This window comes from Merops nubicus, unplaced genomic scaffold, assembly GCF_000691845.1.
Source record: "Merops nubicus isolate BGI_N331 unplaced genomic scaffold, ASM69184v1 scaffold14036, whole genome shotgun sequence".
Taxonomy (NCBI): domain Eukaryota; kingdom Metazoa; phylum Chordata; class Aves; order Coraciiformes; family Meropidae; genus Merops; species Merops nubicus.
The window spans coordinates 74,533-93,049 of record NW_008614989.1 but is presented as its reverse complement, the minus strand read 5'-3'; the positions used below and the strand labels follow the sequence as shown (position 1 = coordinate 93,049).

General features: G+C 37.9%; 1 protein-coding gene across 1 annotated transcript in view; it reads left to right on the top strand.

The window, feature by feature from the left end:
* GRM1 (glutamate receptor, metabotropic 1) overlaps positions 1-18,517 on the top strand; it is a gene marked incomplete at its 5' end in the record, with an annotated part of 65,935 nt that overhangs the window by 12,878 nt on the left and 34,540 nt on the right. The window contains 2 exons of the mRNA XM_008942399.1: positions 10,680-10,926; positions 16,979-17,147. Coding sequence (XP_008940647.1) covers positions 10,680-10,926; positions 16,979-17,147 — 416 coding nt within the window. The remainder of the gene's footprint in view (positions 1-10,679; positions 10,927-16,978; positions 17,148-18,517) is intronic.

Here is an 18,517-nt window from a genome sequence, read left to right as displayed (position 1 = left end):
ACGGACACGTGGGACCCTGCGGAGGCTGTGTGAGAGGGTCAGAGATGGTGTGTTGTTGGACTGGGAGTGACAGATGAAGCCGTAGAATATACACTGAGAGTAACAAATTTAATTTCCTGTTGTCATATTTCCAAGAAAGGGGACAGAAGAAGAGATTTTTTTTTTTTTTTTTTTTTTTAAAGAAGGAATCGAAGTCAAAGAGTAAATTTGGACTGGCAGATTGTGATGCAGAATTGGAGTATGGCCTCTGACAAGGATCAGACAGGGCAAAAACCCTCCTTTCCCTTCCTCCCATCCCTTAAATGCAAAGGCTGGGCTTGACTGTTCAGATGCCTTTGTCAGCATTAAATTTTAGCCAGCTGATAAAGTAATAACATGAATTTCAAGTGCTGTATCAGAATTTGAAATCATTGGCTTTGCTGATTACATGTACAAACTATTCAATCAAGGAACAACGACGACAACAAGAAAAACCCAGTTGGCATATTTTATTCCTGTTTATAAGATGAAATATTAATTTGTAATTAAAATATGAGATGAGAAATAATGTCTTGGTGCAGAAGTTAAATACTAATTTCAAATTAATAATAGAACATACTGTGGTCATTTTGCAGGCAGTTTGTACATAGTCCAGCTTTTAAGAAAAACAAAAAACAAGTTAATCATAATTATTTGTCAAGTTCTCATAATAATTACTCTCCATCTCTAAAAAAGGCACTGGAATCACTTCAGATTATCTTCTGTGCTGCCTGTTTCTGAAACAGGCAACATGTCATTTAATATTATGTCTTAACTATCTGAATTAGTTTTTTTTTTTAAGCCTAAACTTGATAGATTTCCCAAGTTCAGAATCATAAGCAGAGTTTTATTGATTTCTCATTTTAAGCCTTGAATATTACATTTGGGTATTTGAATGTAGGTACTAATAAACCTCTGTCATGCCATGCCAGATTTCTGGTCAATTCCAAGAGTCTTCCAACTGGTGATCACAGTATTTTATTTGGGAATTAATTTCTATAAGCTAGAAGGGCCAAATATTGATTTTTTTTCATTATCCTCAAGTAGGTTAAATATATTTACAGCTTACTCACTTCACGGTGGAGTTAATTCCAAACATCTTCATTAGAATGTGTGTAATAATGAACGCTCATAATATTATGTGCATCATGACAGTTCAAAGTATAGTCCCAGTTTGGCACTTGAATGCAGCCATGAAAAGGATGGCACATAAATACAAAGTCATGCTTCTTTTCAAACCCTTTGAACAGATACTGAGCTGTGTTTGCCTGGGAGTCTGAGATACAGAAACTAGTTTATATCAAATATAGACAGTTATTTTCCTCTCCTGTTTTCCAGTCTATTAATTCCAAAGGATGGCAATTAAGGTAATAGCCAAAATAAACTAATCAATAACCCTAAAATTTAACTTTCTTGTCAATTTTTGATTATGTTGCTTCACTGTTGCACATTCTGAGAATTGTACTTCTCAAGCTGGTCGGGTTGCAAGAATGTATAAAATAATTACAGTTGTGGACCTTTCTTTTTGTTTTGAAGGAGGCTGGTTTCCTTTCCCTGCACTGAGCTATACTCTGTAGATCCTTCTGTTTCTATTTCATTTGGAAATTCTTCGCTGCAGAGCTATTTCATTACAATCATTCCACTAAAACCTAGGAACAAAGAGAAACAATGCTAAAATTTCCTGACGAGCTTTTAACAGCTTATAGCAGTGGATATGTACAGAAGAGGTTTAGAATACCAGCTTGCAGGCTTGTTCAGAGAAGAAAGAATCTCAAAAAAGCATCCTCATAGGGCCATAAACCCTAGTTTTTCTCTTAAGTAAAATTCCTTATGAGGAATTTTAACCCAGTGGGAAGAAACACAGAGGCTTCAGGCCATACTGTCCTGCCCTACAAAAGCTTTATTAGGCTGGTGAGCTTCTGTCAACTATCTGCTATAAGTGGATCTCTCCAGACCTGAATTCAACAGCATTTGCTGTATACATTAACTTACAGAAGTTCTCTGCTTGTTATCCAGTTTCCTGGTCTTTTTTTTTTTTTTTTTTTCTGTTGCTATACATACTTTCTGTGGACACATATTCTTGCAACTTTTCAACTCTGAAGTCAGTTTCTTTCAGCTCTCACTGTCAGGATTTATAAATGCATGAGGGCAGTCTGTGTAGAATGCAAACCTGTGATGGCTTTCTTTTATTGCTACCCAACATGAGAGACAGAGCAGGAAATGTAGCTTCATAGAGAAGGAGAAAATGAACTTATCCACTACCACAGGCCTATCTTGCACTCACCTGCCTCCCACCCCAGTGACACAGTGCTGGCACAGCCACGCTGACAGCTGCTGCAGAGGCCTCCAGCTTCCCTCTAGCCTCTTCCAAAGGCAGAGAGGGGCTTCAGCATTGCATAGCAGCTGGGAATGTCTGTGAATATATAATATCTCATCTAGATGCTCTCTTCCTGCTTGCCCCAGCACCGTCAAGTACCAACATCAGGCATGCCCGATCTTTGTACCCACTTGAAGCTTCAGCCAGCCCTTGGGAAATGATAGTCTTCTTATTCCCTGCTTAGCTTCTTTGGGTCACTGGACAGGAGATGTAAGAGAAAAGTGCTCTCTGCTCTCTTGAACACAGGCACATTTGAACACAACTTTGTTGTCTCCCACAGCATGCCTATGAGTTATGTGCATTGCCACTTGGTGGTTTACATCTTAAATCTGTTTTTTTTTCTGGAGTCACGTAGTTGTGTGAGAGTCTGAAGGTCCGTTGGGGAAAGACCAAAGTGACAGAGAGGAGAGTGAGCTTCAGGCTCTTGTGCCTGCTAAGCAAAGTCTGCAGACTGGGACATACAGGAGCAGTTAGAGATTGTTTTCATAGAATCATAGAATCATAGAATCATAGGGGTTGGAAGGGACCTCAAAAGATCATCTAGTCCAACCCCCCTGCCAGAGCAGGGTCACCTAGAGTACATCACACAGGAAGGCGTCCAGGCGGGTTTTGAATGACTCCAGTGAAGGAGACTCCACAACCTCTCTGGGCAGCCTGTTCCAGTGCTCTGTCACCCTCACAGTGAAAAATCTGCGTGGTGGATGGGCTGGACCTGTGAGTTTGGACCTGGTATAGGACTGGCTGCACTGCTCAGTCCCCTTTCTCCTGCCCAGTGCCTAGTCACTCTGATGTTCCCGTAGCATCTCATTAATGAGTGAGTCAGCAGCTTGTGCAGCCATTTCTCCTCATAATATTTCAGCTCTGCTGTGGCACTCTTGTATTTGCGTATGCCAGTCTCATTCTGGAGTCTTTGACACTAAGCTCTTAAAGCCCTAATGTGCTTACATAATATGAAGCGAAGAACCAAGAGAGTAAATTTAATTAAAAACTTTCCCCACTACTTCTGACACACAGGGAGAGACAAAAGGAAGATGCTTCTTGTCAAACACTGAAGAGTAATGTGGCATCCTCACAAAAACAGGCAAGGAAACTGAAGTCACTGGTGGTATATAGTATAGCTGAAAAGGGGGTTAATCTTCTAAAGTTTAGATGTTAGACATCTGAAATGAAGGAAAACCTGTGGCTTGAAAGCTGAATTCACATTTTTGTTTTCTTTAGCCATTGAGTTGACATCTGTGAAAGATATGTTGGTAAAAGTAAGTAAAAAAAAAATCAACCAAACCCATTAAAATTCATTATCAACTTCATTCCAGGAGAAGAAGGTTCATTAGTTACTTGGCCAACTTTGCTAGTGAAAATAAATAACCTATTGCATACATATACTGCTGTAATCAGGATCCTGTTAATGCCTTAGAGAATTCTAGTGCAAATTTTTGAGTTTCTGCTGAATGCTCAGCTTTTGAATGGTTTTCACTTCTCTCTGTGGTTTTATACAAGAACAGAAGTACACTAATCCCAATTAAAAAGCAACATTCACCAGATGTAACAAAACAGAAGTAGCTGGGAGACCCATAGGTTTCCCTGTGCTCAAAAAGAAAATAGCAGGATATCTCAACGGGTAGCTGTAATTCTACTGTAGCTTTTCAGGGAAAAAAAAAAAAACCAACCAAACAAAAAACCACAAAATATAATTATGGGAATTGAATCTCTGCTTGGGGAAATAAAAACCATTTGAAGAATGGAAGTGAAACATTTCTGATTTAATGACAACCTGAAAATGAACTCTGCAACCTTGTGAACTCCATTTATTGCTTCATGAGTACTGTAGGATGTCAAATCTTTATCAACATGTTTGAAATCTGGTATAGAACCCACATATTCTAAGATATTCCTCCCTTCTAGTTGTCCCAGTGAAAGCTCTGCTTCCTCTTTTCTTGCCAAAGAGCAGAGCAACTTGTCATTGTATAAAGAGTGCTGTTTGATAAAGATTGGTGACATGATGCTCAGAAGGTAGTTAAGGAAAGACCCTTTTTCTAAATAATACATCTTTCTTCGCCTTACTTGACAAGCAGTGGAGCTTCATCTGGTCAAACAATTCACATACAATGAAAATTGAGTTACCTGTTTTGTCTTGTGTCTTTTTAACAGGTCTTCTACTATTCTCCTGCATGTCTCTTCTCTCCTCTCTTTCACTGTATTTAGCTGCCTCTTGAACTTGCGTCCCTGCTGTAAAGATGCAGATATCAAAGCAGGAAATGAAGCAGTAACCATTACACATATGGTCCACATTAAAATTTTTTTAATCATTTTTCCACAAATTGTTTGTGGTCACATTAGCTTGCACACAGAGACAGCAAAATCATTGAGACAGCCCGAGACAAGTGAAGCTTGCAGCCCTGATCTACAATCGCTCGTTCTGGTCACCGGGTAGAATTTCCTGGCTTTTCCTTTTAGGCAATCAGCTGTGGCTTTAATTGCCTAGAAAACAGGCAGTTACTTCAGAAAATCCAGTACTGTGTATCTGTATATTTGATTGTGGACTGAAAGAAGTGGGTGTTTGGGTATTTTCATACAGAATAACTAACCTGTTGCTCGTGACTTGCATTTGGACATAACGAGCACAGTGGTGTGAACAGAAGTCCTCTTTGCATTGTCAAGAGGTGAAGATTTCATTCAAGTCATACAATATTAAATGAACAGAATGCACTTCTTAAGAAGGCAATATGAAGAGAAAAAGCCAGTTAGTACACAGGTTTTGGACACACTATCATGATATTAATTATATTTAGAGACATTATCGTCTGTGTTATTCATTTTGCAGTGCCTCAGTGACATTTGTTAAACAATTTTTTTTATCATCTTTTTTATCATCTTTGTTGTTAGATAATGTAAGATATGTTATAATTAGAATGTAAGAGGGAGGGAGCTGGCAGCATTTGTAAAATATCTGAACCAATAATGGCAAAGGAGTTTAATTAAACCTTTTGCAAAAATTGCTTCATAGGATCTTATTGTGGCTTGTTTATTCAAATGATTAGCCACTAGTAAATAAAAAAAAAATTAATGTGACAAAACAGAAATGTAGAATTGATTCATTTTCTCTATGTATCCAAAGATAACACCATAATTAGATAGGTAAGCATCCAAACGAAAGTGCTGTAATTGTTCTAAGAAGCCAAATATCTTAAAATTCCACTAAAATCACAGTAAGTTAAGTCTATTCATCACGCTTCATGTGTCATTTATTTGCCAAAGTAATCCTTAGGTCTTACCTTTAGGAACCCCTATTTGAAATGACTGATGAGCCCAGCATGTTGGCCTTCTGCCCTGTTCCTTGCAAGACTCTGTGATTCACTGTTACCGGAGTCTGCAAGGTCTCTTCTAACATGGTACACTGCAAGATGTGTGACTTTCATTGTTTTCTCAGGATGTGCTCTGTCACTAGCACACCTCTACACAAACTCATACGGGTCAGTTGGGCACATTTGCCCAGAGTCATTGGGGATTCTTTTGTTTTGATGTATTTTTTTTTATAATTCAGTGCAGTTGGAAGGGACCTACAGTGACATCTAGTCCAATTGCCTGACCACTTCAGGGCTAACCAAAAGTTAAAGCATGTTATTAAGGGCATTGTAAATTCCTCTTAAACACTGACAGGCCTGGGGCACTGACCACCTCTCCAGGAAATCTATTCTGGTGTTTGACCACTCTGTTGTCAAGGCAGCGTACAGTAGGACTGAAGGAGAGCGTAAGAAATCTGCCTCCACAATCTCTCCAATTCATACGGGCATTTGCTGTGAGCCTTGCTACTGGTCTACCAGTTCATGGCAAAACCCCTGCTCTGTCACCTGGCACCCTCTGGAGGAGAGGAGCTCTCTTTACCCTTTGGCACAGCTTTGTGCCAAGCTGTTACACATGCAGATCAAGTATAGGCCATTTCCTTTATTTCATCTTCCCAGTGAAATTTAGCCCCCAATTCTGTGCTTCCAGATTTTTTATTTTTTTTTTTTTTTTTCTGAAATGAGCACTCATATTGAATGTAACCATTTTGTTGTAACCTGCAACAAAGCTAAAATCTCGTGTGATCTACCTAAAAAGCATATCAATCCCTGGTAGGACTGCAAAAAATAAAGGCAGTATATACGATTTCTAAGATCTTTAGACCTCTGTCAGGACCACCAGAAAAGATGATAGCTCTCATAATAGTTCCTAACTGGACCAAGACAACAATATCTTTCTGTATGTGACCTTGAATAGTCAGCATGTGACAATTAGTAACAAACCATGAAACTATCTGCCTATTCCAAATGAAGGATTATTATTTATAACAATTTTATTCAACAGATTTTTGCATTTTATTCTAATCAAGAATAATCTGTGAACAGACTGTGTTCTTTAACAAATGTGTGTGTTTGTTCAAAATTTACCAACTGGCTAGGTATTGATCAGATTCCCCAAACAAAGTGTTTCTACATTTCTTTACATCTCTAATTCTTTCCTGCGTTAGTCTTTCTGAGGACTGCAAATTAGTAATCCTTTGTGCTTAATTTCTTATTGAATATTAACATAGATTTTGCCTATCTTTATACATGAAAGTTAACTCATCTCTAGCCATAGTTCTGATAATAATGTTTTCCTTAATTTAGTTTTGTTAAATAGGATTTGCACAAGTACCACTCTGATCAGAACACTGTTCTCACCCAACTTCACAGCCCCAAACCAACTTCCCAGCAAAGGCACTAGACTAAATTAATAGTTGTATTGCATTAAGGTTCTTCTAAGTACCTAGCTGAAGCTGGTATTAGTTAGATGTGAGGCACATTATGGTAAAAGGAAAGACTCACAGTGAGTTTTGTGGAGTTTTTGTCTGTCCTCTCTTCCTTGCCCTGCTACTCAGGTATTCCTTTCTGCAGTATCGGGAGCATTTTTCAGTTGTATGCAGCCAGGGTATGGTGTTTGGGGTTTTTTGTTTGTTTGCTTGCTTTGTGTTTGTTTGGTTGGTTTAGTAGTGTATGTGTATATATACCCTCCTCCTTTTTTAGTTTTAAGATTGACTAACAGAAACAAAAAATAAAATCAAAACTGTCATTAAAAAAATGATCCAGACTATTGAGGAACTGTTAAAATTGAAAGTGTTAAAGGAAGATTTGCTTTGAATCCAATATAAAAATAAGTAACTATGAAATTTAGGACACCTGAGTTCTTCAAGGTCGTTCAAAAAAGTAATGTCCTAATTTGAGTGACTAAAATTAATATGGTACTGACATGGCTTACAATTGTTCTTTGCTTAGTGAAAGCTAAAGTCCCTAAAATAATAATAATAAAAAAAACCTAAAAATAATACTTTTCTATTTTTAATGTTAATAAACTCTAGTGTTCAAATTAGTCTTTGTAGATCAGTGGTATTTTTTCCAAAGAGAGAGAAAGGAAATCTCAGTGTTTCACATTTCAGAGTTCTTCTTTGCTCTTTGCTACAATTCAAAGACCTCTAGAGGAAAAATACAACTTTACAGAGAGGTCCCAAAACAAACTTAATGTAGTTCTTGCATTTATTGAAAAGCTGTCCTATGAAAACTTAATTGAACATTGATTGCATCTGTTTTGTCTCTGGTTGAACATAATTATGTGATTTCATTTGTTTTAAAGAAAACCTACCCATTTCTTTCTGATTATCAGAAGTGAATTTTTACAAGCTCAAATGCATAACTGTATCAATAACTTATAATGAAGAAAATGAAATAGAATGAATTTTGATGGCAGGAAGATAAGTTTAGGTAAAATGGTAGAACAACTTCTTAAGCTGGATTTATGGAAAATATCTTCTTTACACATACGGATGTTTATATTACTGATCTGTAGTCATTACCACGTGATGCTCCACCTTTCACTTTCCACTACCATACAGTTATTTCTGTAGGTGACACCTCTGCAGTGTGGCACTATATGCCTGGAGCCTTAATGTATACTAGACATTCACTCCCGATAGTCAAAATCAAAACCAAGTTCTCTCACCATCAAGTATTCTCTTTGGACGTATGCATATTATATTGAAATAAGAAAAACCAAATGCATACTTTTCTGAGTTAATACATACTTGAGGGAAATGGCCTCTTTTTAAACATTGGCATGTTTGCTTATATTTAGTTTTCTACCTCCAGCAACCACATGAATGCTTGCCTGAGGAAATGCATATGGATGCTATCATTATCTCCTGCGTCACTGATGTCTGCATTCTTTTTTTTGTTTTTTTTTTTTTATTTTGACCTAATTGAGAAATTAAGGAGGTGTCTGAGATAAATTCTCAGGTAGAAAACAGTTGATAGCAAGCGAGATACAAGAAAGCAGAATGAGTGATAAATTCATAGTGTGTTAATCATAAGGGACTAATCAGCAGATACAACACACCTAGAGACAGCATATAGAGACCACACATTAATATATTCAGGCAACAGATGTCTAGTGTGTGCCGTGTGTAGTATATGCAGTACATAAGTGAGGGTACATGTAGCAGCACACTTTTTGCTTCCCTAGGTAAACAATCTGTCAGCTTCCATATAAGATTTCTATTCTTTCTGTGTTTCTGAATGTGGATCATAATGGCATTTGTTTCATGTGTTTTGGATGGGAGCCGTGAACTTTATCTTGCTTAGAAAGTGGCAGATGTTGCCTCTGAGAAACATTTCTTCACCTGCTCCTTGCTTTGTTGTGCTAGTAGTGAATATATGGCACACAAACTCATTTAGTAAGATCATGCCATTTTCACAAGACTTTTAATTCACCATCACAACTGTTTGCTATGTTCAGCTCATCTGGAAAACAGTTACTAAAGCAAGACTTTCTTACTCAGTTGCAATGAAAGTCCTCTGCAAGGAAGATCCAGAGAACGAAACCTAGACGTAACTGTCTTTGGGATCTCTGCTATCCTGATGAATACCTAGTTGACATTTCTGAGTTGTAGGGCAAATGAGCTGAGCATATCTGCCAAATCAGAGCCTTTTCCAGGGATAAATGTAAGGATGATAATGATTGAAAGCCCTATCATATCTATATTAAGGGAAGGACCTATTCTTTAACCTGAAAGTTTCAATGAACTTGTACATTTTCCTCTTTTCTTCATATAAAAATGACAACTATCTTCTCCAACCTGTATTTGAGAAGTGTCAGTTAACACCTAGTCTCTCACACATCCTACTTCTCTAATGTGGACAAGGTGTTACTTAGACAAAGTACCAGAGACTGGATTGCAAATGCCTGTTAAACACTGGGTAGCGTGGGATGTCTACAGATAAAAGCATCTTGCAGTTTGTAGCATATTGTGATAGAATGACTCAGGGGGAAGGAAACAAAACAGGGAGGTTTTTTTACTTTCAGCTCCTTCAGGACCCCTGCAGCACAGGTCTGCCACGACTCAAGGCTGGTGCAGACAGCGTTTAGAAGCTTGTGACAGGAAGCAGGGGAATGGTCCAGGACCCACTGGGGTCCCATGAGAAGTGCAACCACAAATGGCAACCCCTGGCAGTGTCTGCACATCAACTGATCAGAGATGAAACCTATATGTGGGGAAAACCTTCAGTGCCACATTGTTTCTGATCACTGGACAGAGACTTCAATGTCTGCTCAAGCTGCAGTTGCATAAAAAATCTTTTAGTGTTATGAACTTTTTTGACTTCCTGTAGCAATCCCAAATTGTCATATCTACTGCTACTCTTAGCTGAAATTATTATTTCTGATAACTTGAGAAGTGATGCTGATTTAGGTTGTTTGCTTATTAACACTGAAAGGAACATTACTATCTTGGCCCTCAAAACCATGAGATTTAAAAAAAAAAAAATCTTAAAATGTGTCAAGAAGTCCAACTCATAAGTAAATTGCTTTCAAAAATTGTTCTAGCTGAAATGTATCATTCTGATGATTGGCTGTTTAACCCATCTTAGCATAAATAACATTGTGGAATGACAAGGGAAAACTCCAAAAAGAACAAATAAAAAGTTAACAATTTAATTAAACTGGTGCTTTCTCATGAAGTATTTAATTTTCAATGAATTAAAAATTTCTGGGAAAGAAAAGTAGTTTTGTTTTGTTTAGTTGTTTTTTTTGTGGGTTTTTTTTTTGTTTTGTTTGTTTGTTTGTTTGTTTTTAATTTAATTAAAATCCCTGTTAGGCACCATGTTTATGCTTCTAAAGCTTTATAAGAGAAATAAGAAAATCCTTTTTTTTTTTTCTTTTAACATTTTCATGTTATTTTATCTTTGCTTATAACAGCACTTTTTTCTTACTACTGCAGGCAACGAAAGCCTAGAAGAAAATTATGTGCAGGACAGTAAAATGGGATTTGTCATTAATGCTATATATGCTATGGCTCATGGGCTACAAAATATGCATCATTCCCTGTGCCCTGGACATGTTGGGCTGTGTGATGCTATGAAGCCAATTGATGGCAGCAAGCTCTTGGACTTCCTCCTCAAATCCTCGTTCATCGGCGTGTCTGGAGAAGAAGTGTGGTTTGATGAAAAGGGAGATGCCCCTGGAAGGTAAGGAGAAGTTTCATCTCAACTAATTGAGCCAGATGTTGGGAAGAGGGACCATTGCTGAGTTTGGAGATGGAGACTTCTTTGGCTATTTTGTTGAAGCATATAGCATAGTCCTGTGAGACATATGTCTGTGAGACATAAATGGAGTTATCTGGATTACTCTTACCGATAGCCAGGAATAACACTCATAGCACATGATGTATGTGTAGCTACAGCTCATACTGGGACATGACATGGGCATTTTACAGCCCGTAAAATTTGTCATTTTGGGAAAGGACAAGCTTTATATCTCACAGACTTTTAGCGCCAGAGTTACCACTGGGGCTCAGCACCAGGTTTTTAATATGTATAAAGCCTAATACAAGTGCCTGGAATTTAAAGAAGCATTTGTTTACTAAGGTTTTAAAGGTGGTGCTGTAGGGCACATCCTTTTCCAACTGTATACCTGCTGCATCCTTGCCAGCTAATATTTAGTTTTGCTTGGTGAATTCCTGTGTGCTCTGCTTGACTTGTTTCACTCCAAATAAAACCAGCTGTCCTAGAGTTTAAAGACAGATCCAAGCAGAGCAGGATGGATTTATTTTTTTCCCAGAAGGTATTGTGTTTCGCTCGTCTGGGGCCTCATAAATTCCATCTGTGGTAGCTGTTACTGTCTACCCCTCCTGAGAACACAGAGTATGTACCTGAGCAAACATTGAGACAGCAACTTTGTGGACTGAGGTATCACCTTTGTTTCTTGCATGGGAGCCAGCTGGCAGAATATTTTCCTCTTCATTTAGTTCTGTGGGCTCTGTTCAAGTATTTTAAGTGTGATACCTCTCAGATGGAATTTTTTTGGTTTTGTTTTTTAAAATAAATAAGTTTAATTCAGCTGCTGAAGTACATAATCCATTATTAACTGAAACCTAGTCAGGGGTTACTTCATCGCAGTCAGTTTTCCTACTGAGTTATAAAAGCATTATAAAAGACTCTCTCACTCCATCTTTGGGCTTGTTGCATAAATGCATCTGAGTGCCAACACTGCACAAAGAGAGAGCTCTGGAACAAGCAAGAGTTTGCAGTCTGGCATATAGCTTCAAACAGTATTCATAAAACACAGTATACTTAAAACCTCTCTTATCTCTATTACCAGACTTCATTATATTTATTTATTATATTTATTATATATGTTTAAGCAGCATATGCATTTAAACATCTTGGTACGTTCAAAAGGTAGAGAAAAGCTGGTCAGTTTGGTCTTCTTGTTGAGCATTATATACTTCAGATTTTTTAGTCAAAAATAGAGATGTGCTAGGTCAGACTTTAAAAGTAGATACAAGCAATTCCCCTACAGTCAAACACATACTTATCTCCACAAATTTATAAATCAAGTCTTTGCACATATAATTTAAATAATGCAGAGAAATTACTGCTTAGTGTAGCTTTAAGTTTATTACACACTATTTATCTCCATAAAAGCATTACTCCTGCTTTGCATATGCTGCATTGTCTGCCTGTTAGTTATTTGGTTGGCTGTTTAGATGTAATTTTCCAATTTTAGCCCAAACCTTATTTATTACCTTGTCACCTGAGAGCATTTCTGCAACTCTCATCAGTACCAAGCATAGAATTAGAATGAACAGCTCCTGAATTCAAAATATGGAGGGTTTATATCAGGATGTTTCTCTGAGTAGATCAAAATGATAGAATTTATTCTAAATTCAATAAATTTATAGAATTAATTTATCATTTTGTTCTATAGCAAGGTTCTTGTCTCTTGATTACTTGGCCTATTTAGAATTTGATGGGTTGTTTTATGTAGGGGTTTGGTTTTTTGTTTGTTTTTCTCATATATATTTTCACAGCTGCAATTAACAAATTTGGGCAAGAAAGTTCAGTTAAACTTTTTGTTATTCATACTGTGATCCCTGGATCAGTCTGTGGCATTTTTGACATGGGCAATATCATGTTAGAGAATGGTGAGGTGCGTATAAAATGTGATCTGTACAGTCTGTCAGATCTTTGTATGCCAGCAGAAGTTTATGCCCATGCAGAATTGTATTTAGCTCCAGATTAGCCCTAGTGTTTCCACGGCTCCACATACAAAAGCCCTTTGTGAATGGACCATAGCACTGTGTCAATACCCAAAAGAGCTTTTGTACCTCAGCAAAATGAAAAGATTAACAAAACACACAACACCTAAATACATCAGAAAGCCAGATCTGGAATTTCTTAGTTTGTTTTACCTTTTCTATGGCAGTGCAAGAATGCCACACAATATGTAAACAGTTTTTTGATATTATGTTACCATATCATGTGATCAAATCAGCTTCACAAACTGGAATAAATCAATATTCCTTCTTAGAAAGCAGCAATCTTCCTCATAATTTATTTTCAAAATCTGTGAGGCTCTTTGAGCATTTGACTCTTACAGCTCTCCTAGTTGCAGTCATCATGGGTAGAGCAGACAGAGACACCTGTAGTTATGCTTGCCTGACATTCACATAATTTCCTGTTCTGAACTCCTTACAGCTTTGTCAAACCTTAATAATTTGTTTAGATATAACTCTGTCTCAGGCTTGATTCAGGGTTTCAAGCTTTTATCAAAATGAGATTAGAAAATATGAAGCACTTTTTCAAGGGTTTATTTCTTCTGTGCAGAATCTTTTCTTTGAAAAACTTCTTGCAGAAATGTGAAGCAGACCTTTACCAGAAGGGCACAAATGCAGTCACTCAACTGACTGCACTCCTCTAGGAAATATGATGTGGATGGAGCTCTGGAAAATCAACAGTATATGCTCACTTTACTATCATTAAGAACATGCTGGTAAAATTGCCTAACATTAACTTTCATTGAGTACACCCTATTTTCTTTCTCAGTAGTAACTACATCACTCAGATTCCCAGAAATGACTGAAGTGGGCATGTTGAATGCTGTAGTCAAAGCCACATCCTCCTCTGGGCTTGTGCAAGGGTCAGGGGACAGACAGATTTCAAGCTCTTGTCTCTTCTAGGGTAACTGTCTACTTTTAGTTTATGGCAGGTCTGAAGAAACTTACCTGTCTAGGACAAACACTTTACGTAGGCTTCTGACCATAAAATGCTACTTTACAATAGGCAGGAGAACTTTCAGCACCTACAATAGACCTCTTGTGTGGAGAAATGCTGAGGTTCACAAACTAACAAACCTTGTTCATTTTACCCCAACTAGACTTGGATATAGACCCATATAAATCTATTTCCAGCAGCTGTTGTGCTTTTAGATGTGGCAAATTTATCAACTCCAGTGCTTTGAGTAAATTCTGAAATTCATAATGCAAAGTCTTCAGACTTGTATATAAAAGTTTTTGTTTGTTTGTTTGTTTTTGTTTGTTTGTTTGTTTGTTTTTTGGGTTTTTTTGTCCAATATATCTGATTATACTGGAGTTTGGCTTTATGGGTGATTGTTTTGGCCAGTCACACCCCATCACTGCTCAGCATTGCTGTTTTCTATTCTGCCTTCCAGGATAGCAAACCTCACTGCCAGCTTGGCTAGAGAAAAAGGAAAATTCAGTTATCTCAGACTAACCAGAGTAAGAGTGTGCCAGGGACCAGATGGCTAATGGACTGGCTCACCTCACAAGTAACTTATTCATATGACACCACCTATTTGGTCACATCATTTCCCAATATACCCATGAGCTTACTCTTGTATTGAAAGGGGGGCTCATCTTCTTATCTGCAGAATGTTTTCATGGCTTCTTGTAAATGCTGTCATATGTATGTGAAATCCAGCTGCCTCCGTGGTGCTCGCTCTCTTAGAGCTTCACAACTCTTGTCAAACCCACTTCTTTTGGGATAATAGTTTTTACCTTGGACGCATCCCAAAACTGTTGAAGTTGCGCCTATGTAGTTGAGGGGCTGAGGAGCAGTATTCCAGCATTGAACTTGTCTGTTCTTAAAGCAGAATTTTTTCATTAAGGAAAAGAAGGAAAGGTTAAAGAACTTAAGCACGTCTCCATATACCAAATGTATTTGTTAACCACATTTTTCCATTTAAAATTCAAGCTGCATATCAAACCTGTAAACTTAGGACTACAACTTATCATATGCAGGACTGTGTAAGAATTTTTAGTCTGCATGCTTTATTCTTTGACAGGTAACTGATAAAAAAGGGAACAGTATTATAAGAAAACATAAAAATTGCTTTCAACCTAAAATCATCCCTGAAATTGCTCTTGATTGATACTGCATTAATGCCGCTCTGTGCCTTGTAATATATTTTTGCAAAAATGAAAACAATCTGTGAAGGCTCAAAACTTCCATTAAGAGAATGTGAGGTTTTAGCAATCTTTTATTCCCCTTCCTGAATTAATCAGAGTCCAGAGTAACTAATTTTGTATCAGTCTAACACAAGGTCCTACTGAAACACAAGTAGGTTCCTCTTGCTAGGAAGAGGGATGTACACTCCTAGTCAATTTTACTTCTGTCTGTTGAGTAAACATTATTAAGTGCCCAGCTTTTACTACTACACAGATTCTAAAATCCTTTTTCCTTATTTTTTGTTCTTCCTTTACAAGAACTAGGACATGAGAAGGAATTGTTTCCTAGTGAACTTGAAATTTACCACTTTTCTAAGCAACTCCTCAGTTAGTAGCCAATTGCCAATCAGTGGAACTGCCTCCTGCTTGGAGCTTCACTGAACTCAGTGTCAAGAGTCCCTTGTCCCGTATGATTCTGTGGAACTGAGCAGTGGCACTGACATTGTCCGAGCATGCGTATTTGCAAGACCAGGGTCTAAATATGGCTGTAAATATGAACTTCTTTAAATCATCTTTAACTAGAGAGACCCCCAAATATCCAATGAAGAAAAGCAGACCTCTAGAGAATAATTATAGTAACTCTTTCCTCTGTGAAGTGCAAAGAGAGTTGAAATTTTTCAGGTTTAAACTTCAGCAAGAAAAAGGAAGAAAAGGTTTTGTCTCTTTGCCCACAACCAAGCATCTCAATTTTATTTTTGTCTCATACTTTGCTTACCTTTTGTTCCTAATGCACATACAGATTAGCAGCACTCATTATAAACAACAGACTTTTTTTTCCCCAGAGACTGAGACACTCCAGTAAAGAAAACCAAGGCAGTAACAACTCCCAGACTTGGAAAACAGAAGATGCTTTGTGATTTTCAGATTCAGTGCTGATTTCTGGTTTGCAGCCCTCTTTCTACTTTTTAAACAAAGTTCTCCCCGTTCCCATCTTATGAGGTCAGCCTATAGGTTCAGCCTCTTTTGTGGTTCTCCCTCTCTGTGCACTCTCTAACATTCATTCTCCCATTTTTGCTTGTTTCCTACTAAGAAATCACCACACTTAATTACTGCTTTGCACCAACCACGGTCTGCGGGTTAAAGAAGGAGCAGAATAATTAGCAGTAAGGGATGTGCGCACACCAAGCCAAACACAGGGAAGGCAATTATGGAGGCAGGGAAGCTGAATGTTGATTGTAGCAATGTTTTATGTTTCCTTTACATTAGCCTTGGGAAGTTTTCTCCTACTTGCCTAGGGTGAGGAAGTAAATTCTGTGCCTGAGTTCCTAACTTTTCTTGACAGTCCCACTGGACTGGGTAATATAAATAGTTGCAGGTAATGTATGGTATAGCAGTTCAGTTTGAGCATTTCTACTGATTACTTTATGGCTCCCATCAGGGGCTATACTGCAACCAACCTGTAGGTAGGCACTAAGCAAAGACATCTTGAAAAATGGCTGAAAAACACACCCTTCAGACAGTGCCTACATGTGCATCTTTAGCAGAGCTTGCTAGTTTGGGTGTGTAGTTCTTGCTGAACACACAACATTTTACCCACAGTTTTATGGAAGCAGAGCAGGCAACTGGAAATTGTGTGGCAATCAGTGCTGTCATTTCCCACGATTTTGCTGAAATCCTACAGTATTCGTTATTTCTGTGAAGCTCTAGTCCCTGACGTTAAGAGATGACATTAAATATCTGCAGAGACAGAAGGAGGAGGACAAGGTAAATTTTTATCCTCCATACTGCAGGAGAGTGATTCTCTTTTTTTTTTTCCCTTTTTTCCCTTGCAGATACGACATCATGAATCTGCAGTACATAGAGCCCAACCGCTATGACTATGTCCTCATCGGGACCTGGCACGAGGGCGTGCTGAACATCGACGACTACAGGATTCAGATGAACAAGAGTGGAATGGTCCGATCAGTGTGCAGCGAGCCTTGCTTGAAGGGCCAGATTAAGGTGTGCCTCAGACACTTACTTTCTGCTACAGAAACGTGAATCAATGTTTTTTTCCCTAAACCCAAGCAAGTTCTTTCAAAGCTGTTTTCCTTCCAGGAAAGTCCAAAGTATAGAAGGACTGTTAGATTAATATCTTATTCTAAAATCCCATATACAGGCTCACGTTTTCTAAAATTGCCATTTGTGATGATGCAGAATCTTCTAATGTGACAGGATTTGAATTTCACCTTATTTGAAAAAGAACAAGTTTTTCACTTGGTCATTGCCTATAGCATTCAGTGGCTGTGATTCATTTGGGGGCTGGTCCTGAAAATAACGCGACCCATGGGAATCTAGTATTTTGTTCCAGCAATAACACCTGCAATAAAAAGGAAAAAAAAAAGGAAAGAAAGCTTATTTGTCTCATGTCCACAACAGGAGGTACGGAAACACAAAAGAAATCACTATGTGTTTACCAAGCAGTAGCACTTGTATCAAGCTACAAATAATTTGCCACCTGCCATGTCTGAATGGCATAAAGACATGTTCTGCCACTATCAAAATGGTATGGATGCAATAAGTTTAAAATGGCAAGAAGCCCATTCAGGAAAATCACCTTAGAGCAGACCTTCCTTTCTAATTTAATTTAATAAGCACATTTGCAGCTTTTTAGTTCTATATTGCTCCTCTAAGCAATAATTGATTGATGATTTGGCAAAGGCATAGTGACATACTCCAACAGTCTTGAAGGGGAAACATTATCAGTATTTACTACACTCCAAAACATCTTTTCCCCATTTTTGAGACTGTGCAGTTTGTGTATGTGTGTATATGTAAACACCATGCATACAAAATGCCAGCCCCAGCTCCCAGTGAAGCCTATTGGACTCTCTCCACAATCTGCGGGAGGATATGTTAACAAAAAAAACCACAAAGTCATCATTCAATAGCACAAACATTTTCTATTTCATGACTGCACTGAGCTCTGCATGTAGATGGATAGGAAGATACTGGAGGGAAGGTTCAATTCCTCATTTCTGGCAAACAGAGCCAGAGTCTTTGCTGGAGCCCCATGAGCTGGAGGTATCCTTAACCTTTCTTTCAGCCCCAGTGTGATGAAACTCGAAGTCAAGATGAGAAAACCATCTTTTCAACATTGGATCATTACACTTAACAGCCTTCACAACAGAGAAAGATACAGCTTTTAGGGGCATTTATCTTCAAAAGAGCTGTTTTGAAACACTCTTGCTCACTGCGTATTGGTTTTATTTTCTACTAGGACCTATTATGTCCCTTTAGCAGTATCTTTTTTTAATTTGCTCTTATTTGGTTTCTAGTTACACTAGTGTAATGAGCCCCAAGGAGACTTCCGTGAAAACTGGAATTTATGT